The sequence below is a fragment of the Polistes canadensis genome, unplaced genomic scaffold (genome assembly GCF_001313835.1).
Source record: "Polistes canadensis isolate GaletaPanama2010 unplaced genomic scaffold, ASM131383v1 scaffold_346, whole genome shotgun sequence".
Lineage (NCBI taxonomy): Eukaryota > Metazoa > Arthropoda > Insecta > Hymenoptera > Vespidae > Polistes > Polistes canadensis.
The window spans coordinates 128,145-141,352 of record NW_014569893.1 but is presented as its reverse complement, the minus strand read 5'-3'; the positions used below and the strand labels follow the sequence as shown (position 1 = coordinate 141,352).

The 13,208-nt window shown below is 28.8% G+C and overlaps 4 protein-coding genes across 5 annotated transcripts in view; 3 read left to right on the top strand and 1 right to left on the bottom strand.

Annotated features, from left to right (window-relative positions):
* Positions 1–2,413: 2,413 nt before the first annotated feature.
* On the top strand, positions 2,414–4,736 carry LOC106791823 (inactive peptidyl-prolyl cis-trans isomerase FKBP6). Its single transcript, XM_014757767.1, has 6 exons — positions 2,414–2,893; positions 2,965–3,211; positions 3,293–3,753; positions 3,835–4,023; positions 4,101–4,212; positions 4,313–4,736. Exons 1-6 carry the CDS (start codon positions 2,853–2,855, stop codon positions 4,598–4,600), a joined length of 1,338 nt encoding a protein of 445 aa, XP_014613253.1. The 5' UTR covers positions 2,414–2,852; the 3' UTR covers positions 4,601–4,736.
* A 2,932-nt stretch (positions 4,737–7,668) lies between these two features.
* On the top strand, positions 7,669–9,888 carry LOC106791818 (26S protease regulatory subunit 10B). The gene is made up of 7 exons (XM_014757762.1): positions 7,669–7,822; positions 8,016–8,095; positions 8,214–8,253; positions 8,394–8,530; positions 8,619–8,991; positions 9,117–9,380; positions 9,465–9,888. The coding sequence occupies exons 1-7, from the start codon at positions 7,726–7,728 to the stop codon at positions 9,653–9,655; spliced, it is 1,182 nt and encodes a 393-aa protein (XP_014613248.1). The 5' UTR covers positions 7,669–7,725; the 3' UTR covers positions 9,656–9,888.
* Positions 9,845–11,154, bottom strand: LOC106791819 (tRNA (guanine-N(7)-)-methyltransferase non-catalytic subunit wdr4). Its single transcript, XM_014757763.1, has one exon. It carries the CDS (start codon positions 11,098–11,100, stop codon positions 9,940–9,942), a length of 1,161 nt encoding a protein of 386 aa, XP_014613249.1. The 5' UTR covers positions 11,101–11,154; the 3' UTR covers positions 9,845–9,939.
* LOC106791815 (DNA mismatch repair protein Msh2) overlaps positions 11,128–13,208 on the top strand; it is a 12,598-nt gene continuing 10,517 nt past the window's right edge. For both annotated transcript variants that reach the window (XR_001382238.1, XM_014757756.1), the window contains exons 1-2: positions 11,128–11,649; positions 11,724–11,773. Coding sequence is in view for 1 of the 2 variants with exons in the window: in XM_014757756.1 (XP_014613242.1) it covers positions 11,616–11,649; positions 11,724–11,773 (84 nt within the window). In the remaining variant the exon portion in view is untranslated. The remainder of the gene's footprint in view (positions 11,650–11,723; positions 11,774–13,208) is intronic.

The following is a 13,208-nucleotide window of genomic DNA, read 5'->3' as shown; positions in this document are numbered from 1 at the left end:
AGGCTTGAAGAAAGAAGAGGCTAAAAGCCGAAGAGGCCCCCACAAATTTGTGGTATCAAGTGGGCAACTATCGACTTAATGAGTTATTTTCAAGTTCGACAGCATGGTTGAATCTTTTGAGAATAGCTCGTTGGTCATTTTTTATTGCTTGATTTTTCATTGCTCGTCAATAATTTATAGTGGTTTTTTAAGAATGGAAGTAACTAACATAGTTTGCTGAATGTTTCAGGTTACAATCGTGGGATTTGCCGTACCACCCACCACACATCGAACCTAATTTTTCCTAAAAATAAATCGAGTATWAACAAAATTTCATTTTAAATGGTATTTCATTTAAAAGACAGAAAATATTTTAAAATCATGATAGAGTACAATACCGAACTCCTACTCCAATATCATATTGTTTTCTAATTTCATATCACCCACGCGTTTATCTTTTCATTCTTCATTTCATTCGTAGAAACTAATTATTTTATAATGTTTTTTAATGTCTCTTTTATTTTTCTAGGTATTAAGATTTATTCAATTATTGTTGAAACTCTTCATTTTTATTTTATTTTGTTTCAGGATATGATTGATTCTAATACATTTGTAAGTATTGGCTTCTGATCCAAAAAAAGAATATGACTTCGATGCATTCATTGCATCTTTGCAAATCTAAAATAATCTTTTCTTTTTCTTTTTCAGATTCGTTTCCAGTTTTTTTTCAATGGGTAGCGGGTAGATTCTTTCTTTGCTCTCTTTGCGAAGAAATATCTAATTCAGGGATGCGACCCTGTCCACGCGAGCCATGATTTCTCCTACCTCCAATGATTGGGAGAAATCATGTTCTTACTTAGAATCCCTTACTTCTTTCTCTTTCATTTATTCCTTCTATTCTTTTTCTAGGTTCCTCGTAATAGTGGATTAATCCGATCGAAGGGGGGAAACCACTTAAAACAAAAATCGCGAAAAGTTCCTTTTATAAAGTCTTAATTTTTCCCTTCTTTCCTATTCTTTTTAATGTTTTGTTGGCAGGATAAACTATGCTGCAAAATTCTGTCCAAGAGGAGAGGGAAATGGACCAAAAGAGAACTGAGTTATGGTAATCGGTAGTATTTTAATATGTTTATTACTTTAGTGTTGCATTACACACGTGAGAAAATCATTGTTAATACACTTTCTTATTTTTATAGGTACCATAGATCAATTCAAAATCGTGGAAAGTTCTATCTTAAAATCTTATCTTTCCCCTTCTTTTCTATTCTTTTTAATGTTTTATTAGCAACTATGAAAGCGATGCAATATTCCGTCCAATAAAAGTAGGAAGCAGATCAGAAGAGGACTATGATAAGTTATGGTAAGCGGTAGTAAGAAATAATTATTTCTACAAATAAATGAAGTATTTTAATTCGTTTATTGTTTTCTCCGTAGCATTGTACATGTGTAATAGTTATTTTTAATACACTTTTTTGTTTACAGATATGCACTATAAATTATGTACATTTATTTTTATTTTATTATATTTTAAGTAAATTGAAAATGTTAGTTTTCAATAAAATCATCATTTTTACTTAAATTCTATTAGGGTGTACTCCTTGTTTTCATTTTCTTATTCAGTATTCAAACTTTTCTCTTTATTCTCGATAATTATTTTAAGGTTTCTTGGATGTAACTCTTAGGGTGGGGCCTAAGAGTGGGGCCTAAGAGTGGGGCTCATTAAAAAACGTTCTCTGGGTGATCATTTTCTTTGGTTTCAATTTAATTCGGATGTGGACATCTTTAGGATGCACATCCCGGGTCTTCGGAAGCGGTTACCTCCTCGTGGTTAGACCTGGGCAATGGTGTTTTACTTTCAGTATAATGTTTAACATATTTTATATGTTATACATTCCATTGCAAGTAAAATCCAGCCAAAGACCGCTTACCATAAACATTATAATTGTAATTAGTTTCTTCTAAATCCCTAATTAATATCATATTCCTATACTCCTTTTTTGCCCCTTGGTTCCTTCTATCCATTTAATATACAGAAACTAATTACTTTATAATGTTTTTTAATAATTTTTATACTTTTGCACATACAACACCGCACAGCGAGAATTCTTTTAATGTAATCTTCATTATACTTTTTTTCAAGGAAGGTGTAATTCTTATATATATATATAGGTCTTACAAAGAAAGCGAGAGACTGATACGCTGTCGGTGCACCATTGATACGCTAGTGGTGCGCCATTGTTGGACTTATTGGATCATTGTTAAACCATTTTGTTTAGCAAGAAAATAATATTTGATTTATAATCATCAACCTCGAAAATCATTAAATACTAATTTCCAATAAAATTAAACTGCGTCTATACTTTTGTCCACGTTTTCGGGATTTGGCACCACTGTGCAGCACCGTAAGCGAGACCTACAACCGCATTCTCTATTCTAGAGGACAGCTCGTGTTTCCGGCCACTAGGGAAAGAATATAAAAGGGAATTTACTGGGAAGATCAAATCTTTTTCCGTTCGATACTAGTGTCTAGTGTTGTTAGATGAAAATTTTTAATTTCATATCTCATTTTTACAAAAAATTACTATTTGGTCATAAACATCTCTACTACTAAATATTAATTGATTTATTATCACATAATGCTATAGAATCATATATTACACACGTTTAAATTTATAAATTAGTTTATATTTGTACATTATTAAATTTGTTCGCCGATCTTACTTTGTTAATAATTTCTAAGAAAAAGAAAAACTTAACAGACATTTCCACAACAAAGATCACCGATGCTCTTTGGATGTTTTTTAATATAAGATAGTTATTTTGTATTAATCTCAAATATAATATAAAAATACATTTATTATAAATAATTCAACATGGCCACACCTTTGAATGTTCTCGATGGACTTACATTGAAGTAATATAAAATATATTTTATTAAATGTATGTATTAATAACCTAAATAACAATAATTGTATGTGTTTTCAGTGATTTACTGTCTCCAGAAGGTTTCACCTTTGAGATTGGAGATGAATATATACAGAAAGAAGAAGAGAATAATTGTTCATATGATTCAAATGTATTCTTGTCAAACGATGAAATAATCGATATGCTTAATATAGATAATTTAAAAAATGAAGAGACTGAAGATTACGAAAGTGCAGTTACCAATGTCATCGGAATAAGCTTTGCGAAATTGAAATCTAAAATGATACCAGTAACAGAAGATAAAAAGGCATGCTCTAATGAATAATACAAATTTTTAAAGAAGGAGATATTACAGATATTAAAATTAAATTGTTTTTAATATTTATAGATCATGAAATTGATTAAAAGAAAAGGAGCTGGTGCAATGGTATCATTCAAATCTCAGGTCACAATTAAATATATAAGTTTCTTTGAATATAGCGATGAACCTTTTGATTCGACATTTGCACAAGGGAAACCAAAAACTATTCGCCTTGATCATGGCCTATTAATTCCTGGATTAGAATTAGCACTAACCACTATGGAAAAACATGAGATTTCTATTTTTATTATTCATCCTGATCTTGCATATGGACGATTAGGATGTCCACCTCGAATTTTACCCAATACAGAAGTTATGTTTATTGTTCATCTAGTTGATTTCCTCGACATTGGATCAGCAGATACTTACATTACTTTAAGCGTGGATGAAAAAAAATTACTTCCTAATATTATTAAATGTGTTAACGATTTGCTTAATTCAGCAAAACATTATTTTAAAAAAATGGCATACAAAACTTCCATACGAGAGTAAAGAAACTGAATTCTTTAAAATATACTCTTATTTGATGTATGTACAAATTTTATTAATACTCTTATTTATTTTTACAGATACCAGAAAGCAATACGTTTGTTGGAAGATGCTGAATTAAAAGATGATAACGAAGAGGAAGAAGTTAAAAGACTACTTTCCAGATCTTACAATAATCTTGCAATATGTTTTAATAAAATTGATATGCCACGTCGTGCATGCATGGCTTGCATCAAAGTTCCTGTGCCTACTGTTAAAACTTACTTTAAGTATGTTCTTCATAAATAATGTTTTACAAGTAATTACATCAGAAATTCAATGAAATTACATTCATTTTATATTTTAGTCATGGTAAGGCACTGATTAAAATAGGAGAATATACAAAAGGCTTAAAAAAGTTGGAATTCGCATATAAAATGGAACCAAAAGATAAAAATATTTACCGAGAAATTTGTTTGGTTAGTATTTTATTCTATAATCATCGTTTAATCCTTTTTCTTGGTGTATTTTAAAATTTTTTCTTTTACACCTCATCTTTATTTTAATAAAAAATAATAGGCAAATCAAAAATACAATCAGTATTATCAAATGGAAAAAACTTTATGGTCCAATTGTTTGAATATTTCTGGAAAAGAGAAACATGAAATTGAGTTTCAAAAAGCAGCTCATGAAATGTGTAAAGTTTTCGCTGAAGATAATTATCTATCCAGTCAACCATTTCCTGAAGGATTAACGCAAGAAGAAGAGAATTATATACGCGAACAAGCAGCTGCATTAGGTCTTAATGTTGTTAATCAGATTAAATATAACAAGAAAATATTATATTTAACTAAAAAAATATATTAGTTACGATTATCTGCTTAGTTTTAAAGAAATTCATTTTAGACAAGCATTCATTTTAGTTTAAGCAGAAAAAACCATTTAAAAAACTGAAAATTATCTATTTTTTGATATTGTTTTTTTCAAATAAAAAAGATTGTATGACTTTAAGACTTTATACACTTTTTATTTCACATTTACGTAACAAAATTTTTTTTTTATTAATTTAAAGTAGCGGATATACAGCTCGAAATAGATTCGTAACTAGCAACGTAAAACACCTCCAAGTACTGACTTCTTAAAATGATTGAATCAATTTTTAATACAACTGTCCGTTAATTGTAGTCCGCTATTTTGTTAAAAAAAGAAAAACAACATCAGATTCGTTATCAGTGACCCTAAAAACCATCTCACACATGTACTAATTTTTAATAAAATTAAAATATATCTTCATCTTTTAGTCAAGTTTTAGGGATTTGGTTACTATGCAACGCTTGGTACTAGAACTCTTTTGACAAATTTTATGATAATAGAGAATTTAAAAAAGTATAATACTTTCTATTAAATATTTCCTTTATTTTTTAAACATATCATATTAAACATTATCTATTTAAAGCTTCTTTAACCTTATTTTGTCAATTATATTTTATATTCTACATCATCATTTATGTTAGAAACAAACAATACGAGAGTAGATTAAAAAGTTTTATGCCTACATAAAACAACTTTTTTTTTATCAAATTCACATAATATCTATCTATGTCTTTTCGACATAGTCTCCTTTTAACTCGATACACTTAGTCCAGCGATGCTCCAACAACTTTAACCCATCCAAATAGTAGTTAGTGTCTTGCTCTGCAAAATAAGCATCTATTGATGCTATAACTTCTTCACTCGATGAAAATCTCTGTCCTCCAAGCCAAACCTTCAATTTAGGTAACAGAAAAAAGTCACTTGGAGCTAGATCTGGTGAATACGGAGGATGGTCAATTAAATCGAACTGCAATTCATTAATTTTGGCCATGGCGACTGTCGAAGTTTGAAACAGTCCACTGTCTTGATGGAACAATACTTTTTTCTTGTTCAAATGTGGTCGTTTCTGTGCAATTTCTCTCTTCAGTTGGTCAAGTAATGATGCATAGTAGTTTCCCGTGATTGTTTTACCATTTTCAAGATAGTCGATGAACAAAATGCCACAGCTATCCCAAAAAACAGTCGCCATTATCTTCTCAGCTAATGAGTGTATCTTCGCCTTTTTTGGATTATGTTCACCCTCAGCAATCCATTGTTTCGACTGTTCTTCCATCTCATGAATGTAGTAGTGAATCCAAGTTACATCTACCGTTATGAATCGACGCAAAAAATCCTTCTCATCTTGCTTAAATCGTTCTAATAGAGATTTGCAAATGTTTATTCGAGCACATTTTTGATCCAAAGTAAGCATACGTGGCACCCAATGCGCAGCCAACTTTCTCATATTCAATTCTTCATACAATATATGATAGGCGCGTTCCTTGGATATGCCTATAGCTTTTGTAATCTCTCTCATTTTAATTTTGCAGTCATAAAGTATCATTTGATGGATTTTTCCAATGTTCTCACTGGTTGTCGCAGTTGTTGGTCGTCCTGAACGCTCATCGTCAGCTAGACTGGTACGACCACGTTTAAACTCAGCTGTCCATCTTTTCACTGTCGCAAATGATGGAGCCCACTCTCCATAAACAGCATTCAATTCGGCTTTAATTTGCGCAGGTGTGTTGCCTTTTAAATGCAAGTATTTAATCACAGCACGATATTCGATTTTTTCCATTTTCCTGAAAACTCTGACATCCACTAACGCAAACAACTGTTGCGCAACAATTGAGAGTCTAATATAGCTTAAATTTTCAAAAGTATCTGTAAAACATTTACATTAATAGTACTGAAGTGGCGACAATTAGTATTGCCATCTTCTTATTGTACCCAAGACTTTTCAATCCGCCCTTATACTAAGGACGCAAACATCAAATCAGATGCTATTAAAATTACATCAGGATCAATTTATGAAACTGGTTCTTCTTTTCCTTTTCTTCTGATATATCCATCTTAGTCTCTCTGTTGGTTTTAAATTAAAAAAATAAAAAGGTATCAATACTTAGGATATAGCTAAATAAGATTACTGAAAATGCCCTCAATAAGTTACTGAATGACACTCAGCCTATAGCATCCTTACTACTAAAAGAAAAACCAATTTTATCGAATTGGTATAACATTGTGAAAAAAATATTATAAAGATATTATAGACTAAATGTCTATATTAATATCTTTCATTAATTTTACTTGGCTATACCCCTTATTAAGCTAAATAAACAGTTTACTTGGCTTAAAAAAAAATATTGCTGCAAATTGTACAAAATTTGAATTATACTATTGATCTTAAGTTTTATCAAAAGAATTAATTTACATCAACTATTAATATTTCATTATAAAGTTTAAATTTCTCTTACTTCTCTCTTTTGCATAACTAATAAAGAATTATTAAATTTCTTGAAAATTGCACTCCATGCAATTTCACGTATCTATATTTTTCTAATGTATGCAAAAAAAATGTTTGCATCGATCCCGAAGGAAATATATTTGTTTATATTACTGTCGTATTTTCCACTGAATACAAACAATACATAAAATGTCTAGAGAGAAAAATATTCAGCAATTTTTTTTTTTTGTATATCTCTAATTCTATTGGTCACAATTAAATATTTTTTTGTTGCATTGACAGCCCTGTAAATAATATAACCCACCAATCAGCAAAACCAAACTCTACCATCACATTTGACAGAGATACTATTAGGAGTCCAGTATCTCTCTCCTTCTATTTCTGGTACATTTTTGTTTAAAAAACATAAAAAAAGCGTAGTCTATATATTATATGTCTATGATTTTCAATAATTACTAACTCATGATCACAAACTATTAATTTAAAATGTTTCAAATTGTCTAAATGATTTACGTGAAAACAGTGTATTTGCCACTGTATATCTTATATCCCATCATTAAAGTTATAAACTATAGGTGGAAGTACAATCGGGAATGAAATCAGGGAACATCGTCAATTCTTTATGAATCTACATAAAAGCTTTCTCCGTGACAGTTATACAGCAAAATAAGTAAAAATGGCGGTTAACATGGATTCTGTAAGAGAAAAAGTTCTCCAAAATTACCGAAAGAAACTTTTGGAACACAAAGAAGTAGAATCACGATTAAAAGAAAGTAAGATATATATATATATTTATATTATTTTTAAAAAATAATCAATCTTTTCCAAAAACTATATATTACCTAACCTTATTTTCCTATTGTAATTCTTGGCTTTGTATTTGATTTTATTATTATTATTTAAAAATATAAAATTATACTTTATGGATTTATAATATATATATGTATATATTTTTAATATTTACAGTGAGGGAACACTTAAAAGATCTGACCAAACAATATGACAAGTCAGAAAATGATTTAAAGGCTTTGCAAAGTGTTGGTCAGGTAAATAAATAGTATTATTTACAATAAAAAAAATGTCTTAATATTTCTTTTTATAAGAATCTATTAATATGTATATATGTATCCGTATGTTTTTTTACTTAACATAAACTTTATACAGATTGTTGGCGAGGTTCTTAAGCAACTTACAGAAGAGAAATGTAAGTAAAATATTTTAGTAATCAGTAACAAATATATTGTCAATTTAAATACATCTTATAGAATATTTAAAAAAACATATTTTATCAAAATGTTTTATTTTAAAAATTAATATAGAGAAACATGTAATGTGTTATTTCAGTTATAGTAAAAGCAACAAATGGTCCTCGCTATGTTGTTGGTTGTAGACGTCAGCTTGATAAAAATAAGTTAAAATCTGGAACCAGAGTTGCCCTGGACATGACAACCCTTACTATAATGCGTTATTTACCACGCGAGGTAAACAAATTAGATATGCAATAATTGAATGCATTTTATTGTAGTTTTATGGAACTGCTTGTTATAAATTGTATTATACCTCATTTAGGTTGATCCATTAGTTTACAATATGTCCCATGAAGACCCTGGTGATGTTACATATTCAGCTATTGGTGGTTTAAGTGAACAAATACGTGAATTACGAGAAGTTATAGAATTACCTTTATTAAATCCTGAACTATTTCAAAGAGTTGGTATTACTCCACCTAAAGGATGTTTATTGTATGGTCCACCTGGTACTGGCAAAACACTATTGGCAAGGGCAGTTGCTAGTCAGTTAGATGCAAATTTCTTAAAAGTTGTATCAAGTGCTATTGTTGACAAATATATTGGAGAATCAGCACGACTAATCAGAGAAATGTTTAATTATGCTCGTGATCATCAACCTTGTATTATATTTATGGATGAAATTGATGCTATAGGTAAAATTATTATATTATAAATATAATAAAATATTAAATCATCTCTCTTATATAACAGAAATAATGTTTCATGCATACAAAAAATAAATACTTTGCAATATTAATACTGATTTTATTTTATATAGGCGGACGAAGATTTTCTGAAGGAACTAGTGCAGATAGAGAAATTCAAAGAACTTTAATGGAATTATTAAATCAAATGGATGGTTTCGATTCTTTAGGTCAAGTTAAAATGATAATGGCAACAAATAGACCCGATACTTTGGATCCTGCTTTGTTAAGACCCGGTCGTTTGGATAGAAAGATTGAAATACCATTACCTAATGAACAAGCACGACTTGAAATTTTGAAGATTCATGCAGGTCCAATTGCTAAGCATGGTGATATTGGTAAATATATTAATATATAATCTATAATGCATATATATACATAATCTACATGATCTAGAAATAATTGACTAATATTTAATATAGATTATGAAGCAGTAGTCAAACTATCAGATGGGTTTAATGGGGCAGACTTAAGAAATGTTTGTACAGAAGCTGGATTATTTGCTATTAGATTGGAGAGAGAATATGTTGTGCAAGAAGATTTTATGAAAGCTGTAAGAAAAGTTTCAGATAATAAGAAACTTGAATCAAAGTTAGATTACAAACCAGTATAAAAAATCAATATAACGATTGTAATTTAATGAATGATACAAATGATGAATCAATAAAATAGCTTTATTTTATCTTAACAATATATACATTTTCACGGGAGTTTGCATATTAATAATAAATTAATTATGATTAACAACTCATCATCAATATATATTGTTTGATATACAAAATTAATGTAAACTTGTGTTATGCTTTTATTACCCAATATAATAAAGAATTAAAATTTATAATACATGATATATATTGTACGCTAATTATTATTTTTTTTTTTATTGACTGAAAGTCCTTATTCCAAAGTAGGTGGCAGACGTAATTTTTTTCTTTCTAAATACTGTTGTACATTATCATATTTTCTTTTGTACAAACTAGGAAATAAATTTTTCCTAAGTGTATTATTATTCAATGACATCCAAGCTTCATTCAATTCTTTTAATGTATTATTTGTAGTTGAATCTAATACAAAATGATTATTGTCTAAGATATATACGATTACTCCTGAATTTGTTAAAATCCACATTTGATTATTTTTTAAAAAACAATCTAAAGGTTCATCTTCCATTATTACGTTTTCACTCCAAGTGGCAGTTAAACTTGATTCCACTGTTTCATCAATAATATATACTAGCAATACATTACTACTATAAAAACTAATAACAACTAAGGACGATAATTTATTAAGTTTCGCAGCCCTTAGATGTTTTACTGGTAACACATTTACATGTTCTTCATGATTAGTTTTAAGAATTTTATTAAAATTATCAATATTATATTTAGGAATTTTTTCACTAAAATTAACAGTTAATAGTTCATTTCCACATACATAATCCCAAAATTTAAGAGTTCCATCTCCTCCTGATGATATTAAAATATCTTTTTTATGGGGTAGTTCGCAAATATTTGTAACAAATTTGCTATGTCCAAGACAATACGATACAATGTTATATGAATATGGGAACATTGATACACGGATCTTTTCATCTCTATCAGTCGTTAAAATATACTTTCCATCTTCAGTTATGAGTATATCTAGTAGCATTGATAAATGTCCCAAAAGTAAAATTCCATTTCCCACAGGATTTGTAGTAGAAAACAGATAAGCATCTCCAGCTTTATCGGCAACAATTATATCATTGTTTGGAGAAAAAATGACTTTACTTGCTGCTCTAGGTAGTATTCTGTTCGATATAAGTTCTTTACTTTTTCGTTCGTATAAGCACAATTGTTTACGATTTGTGCATACCAAAAAATATTTGCCATCATTAGAAAATGTTGTACTAATAATCATATGATATGATTCAATATCTACATTATTATGTATATTAACTATCTTATTACATTCCAAATGAGGTAGTTCTATGTTATTTATTAAGTTATCATTAATATTATACATTATAAAATGATCATTGTTGCATATAACAATATCCGAATCATATGCACAGAAACTCATTTTTTTTGTTTATTTCAAATTTAATTTTTACAAGTCACAGTCGTATAATGATATTTATATCGTTATGATATATTTTATAGATCACACAATTATACATACAATTTGATTTTTTTAAATTAATAGCACACTTGGTTCATTACTATTACACTTCGGTAATATGTTTACAGAAGCATTAGCCTTAGCATTAGATGGCGCGAATATTGTAACATGCTATCTACCAACATCGATAATAATCAACCCACGGCTATTGGCAACGTATCTTATAATTAAGAACTAGATTAGTTGAGCAAAGTTATAGAGACATTTTGTTTACATTCTAGAAACTTTTCTTTTTATTCTATTACTGGTATCAAATTTTCGCGGGAAGGTGAAAGATCGTTCATACTCAAATGTGATGTGCGTGGGTGTAATTATATGATACAATTAATTGTGAAACGTTTATGTTTGCAATTATTTAGTTTTTTACTATTTGTATTTGTTTGTTAAATATTAAACGTATTATTTCTATATTAATAATGGCTGTACAACCGAATCAGCAATTTACTATGGGTAAGTAACTTTTATTCTTGAACATATCATTTTCTCTGTGTTTTGAGATAATAATATACAATTAAATATTTTAGATCCATCTTCTCAAATCAGTTTTGTCAGATATTTCACGAATCTTCCAGAAGTAAGTAAAGATTTATATGATTATGACTTCACTTTGAAAGCAATCTTATATCTAGGTTATTATTAATAATATTTGACATTAAATTACAAGAAATGAATAACTGCATCTATTAACACATATTATGTTTTATAGTTTACTAATACTAAGCTATATAATATAATTATTTGAGTTACATTATGTTGTAAAAGTGTGTTCAATTATAACATTATAAATTCAATATTTATACTATATGAAATTATATACAGATCAAATATATTATCTGTGGTAAATAAATTGTATATGTTTAGTTCTTTATATAAGATAAAAATTTTTTAAATTAATTTAATTTAGTAATTATATATATTCAACCAAAAAGATCTTTAGCTTTCTCTTTTGCTTTATCAAAAGTAGTTGTAAATTTATGACCAAGTCTTGTCCAGAATGTTGGAGGAACTTCGGTTTCCACTTTTTCTGTTATTTCTGGTGTTGTTATCATAGTAGTAGACAAAGGAATTATTTCTCTCGGTTTCTCTCTAATATCCCATGGATCTATACCATCTAAATGAGGAGGTAGTGTAACATCAGGATTTTGTGTTACATGATTAAAAATATCATCATTGTGATTAGCATCATATGGACCACCGCCATATGCTTCTAAAATACGTGGCTCTATTTTTTTTTCTGGATTACTTTTTTGAGAAGGTAAATTCTCCTGATTATTGTTTTGATTTTCTCTCTTTCTATATACTTCTTCTAAATTCAAATCTTTATTTAATTGAGATTGAGATACGCTATTACTAATTGAATATTGACTTTGAGTTGACGGTTGATAAATATGTGTGGATCTATGTCCACCTTTAGTGAAACCATTTCTATTGAAAGAATTTGATTGTGGACTTCCATTTTTAATAACTTTTTCAGTATTTAGCTGTATTGGGTCTTGCTGATTTGAAGATTGATGATTAATGGAATAAAAATCGTTATTACTTCCAACTTCTTGATGAGGACTTGAACCATCTGATAATTGATTTTGATATGAAATAGTTTGATCAGTAATATCACTCGAATGATGTACATAAATACTACTTGGATTTTCCGTGCTGTCAGTAAAGACTTGATTTGATAATCTATATCTAAATTTCAATTTTGGTTTTGGTGCTGGAGTCAGTAAATACAAAGGTTTGTTCTCATTAATATCTGATCGTTTTTCAGAAGCAGATACACTTGGATACAAATATTTTTCATTTGTAAATTGTTGGTTATGTCTGACAGGATATTTAGGGTAGTCGAACTGTTGTCTTTGTTGTCCATTTACTGACTGACCAGAAGTTTGTTGTGTTAAATCATCAAATCCTCCTGACTGTTGAATCAAATCATCACTGTGCTGAATAAAATCTTCAAAGCGCTGGTTATAATTTCTTGGTTTTTGATTAGGTTGACCAGATTCTATATGTCC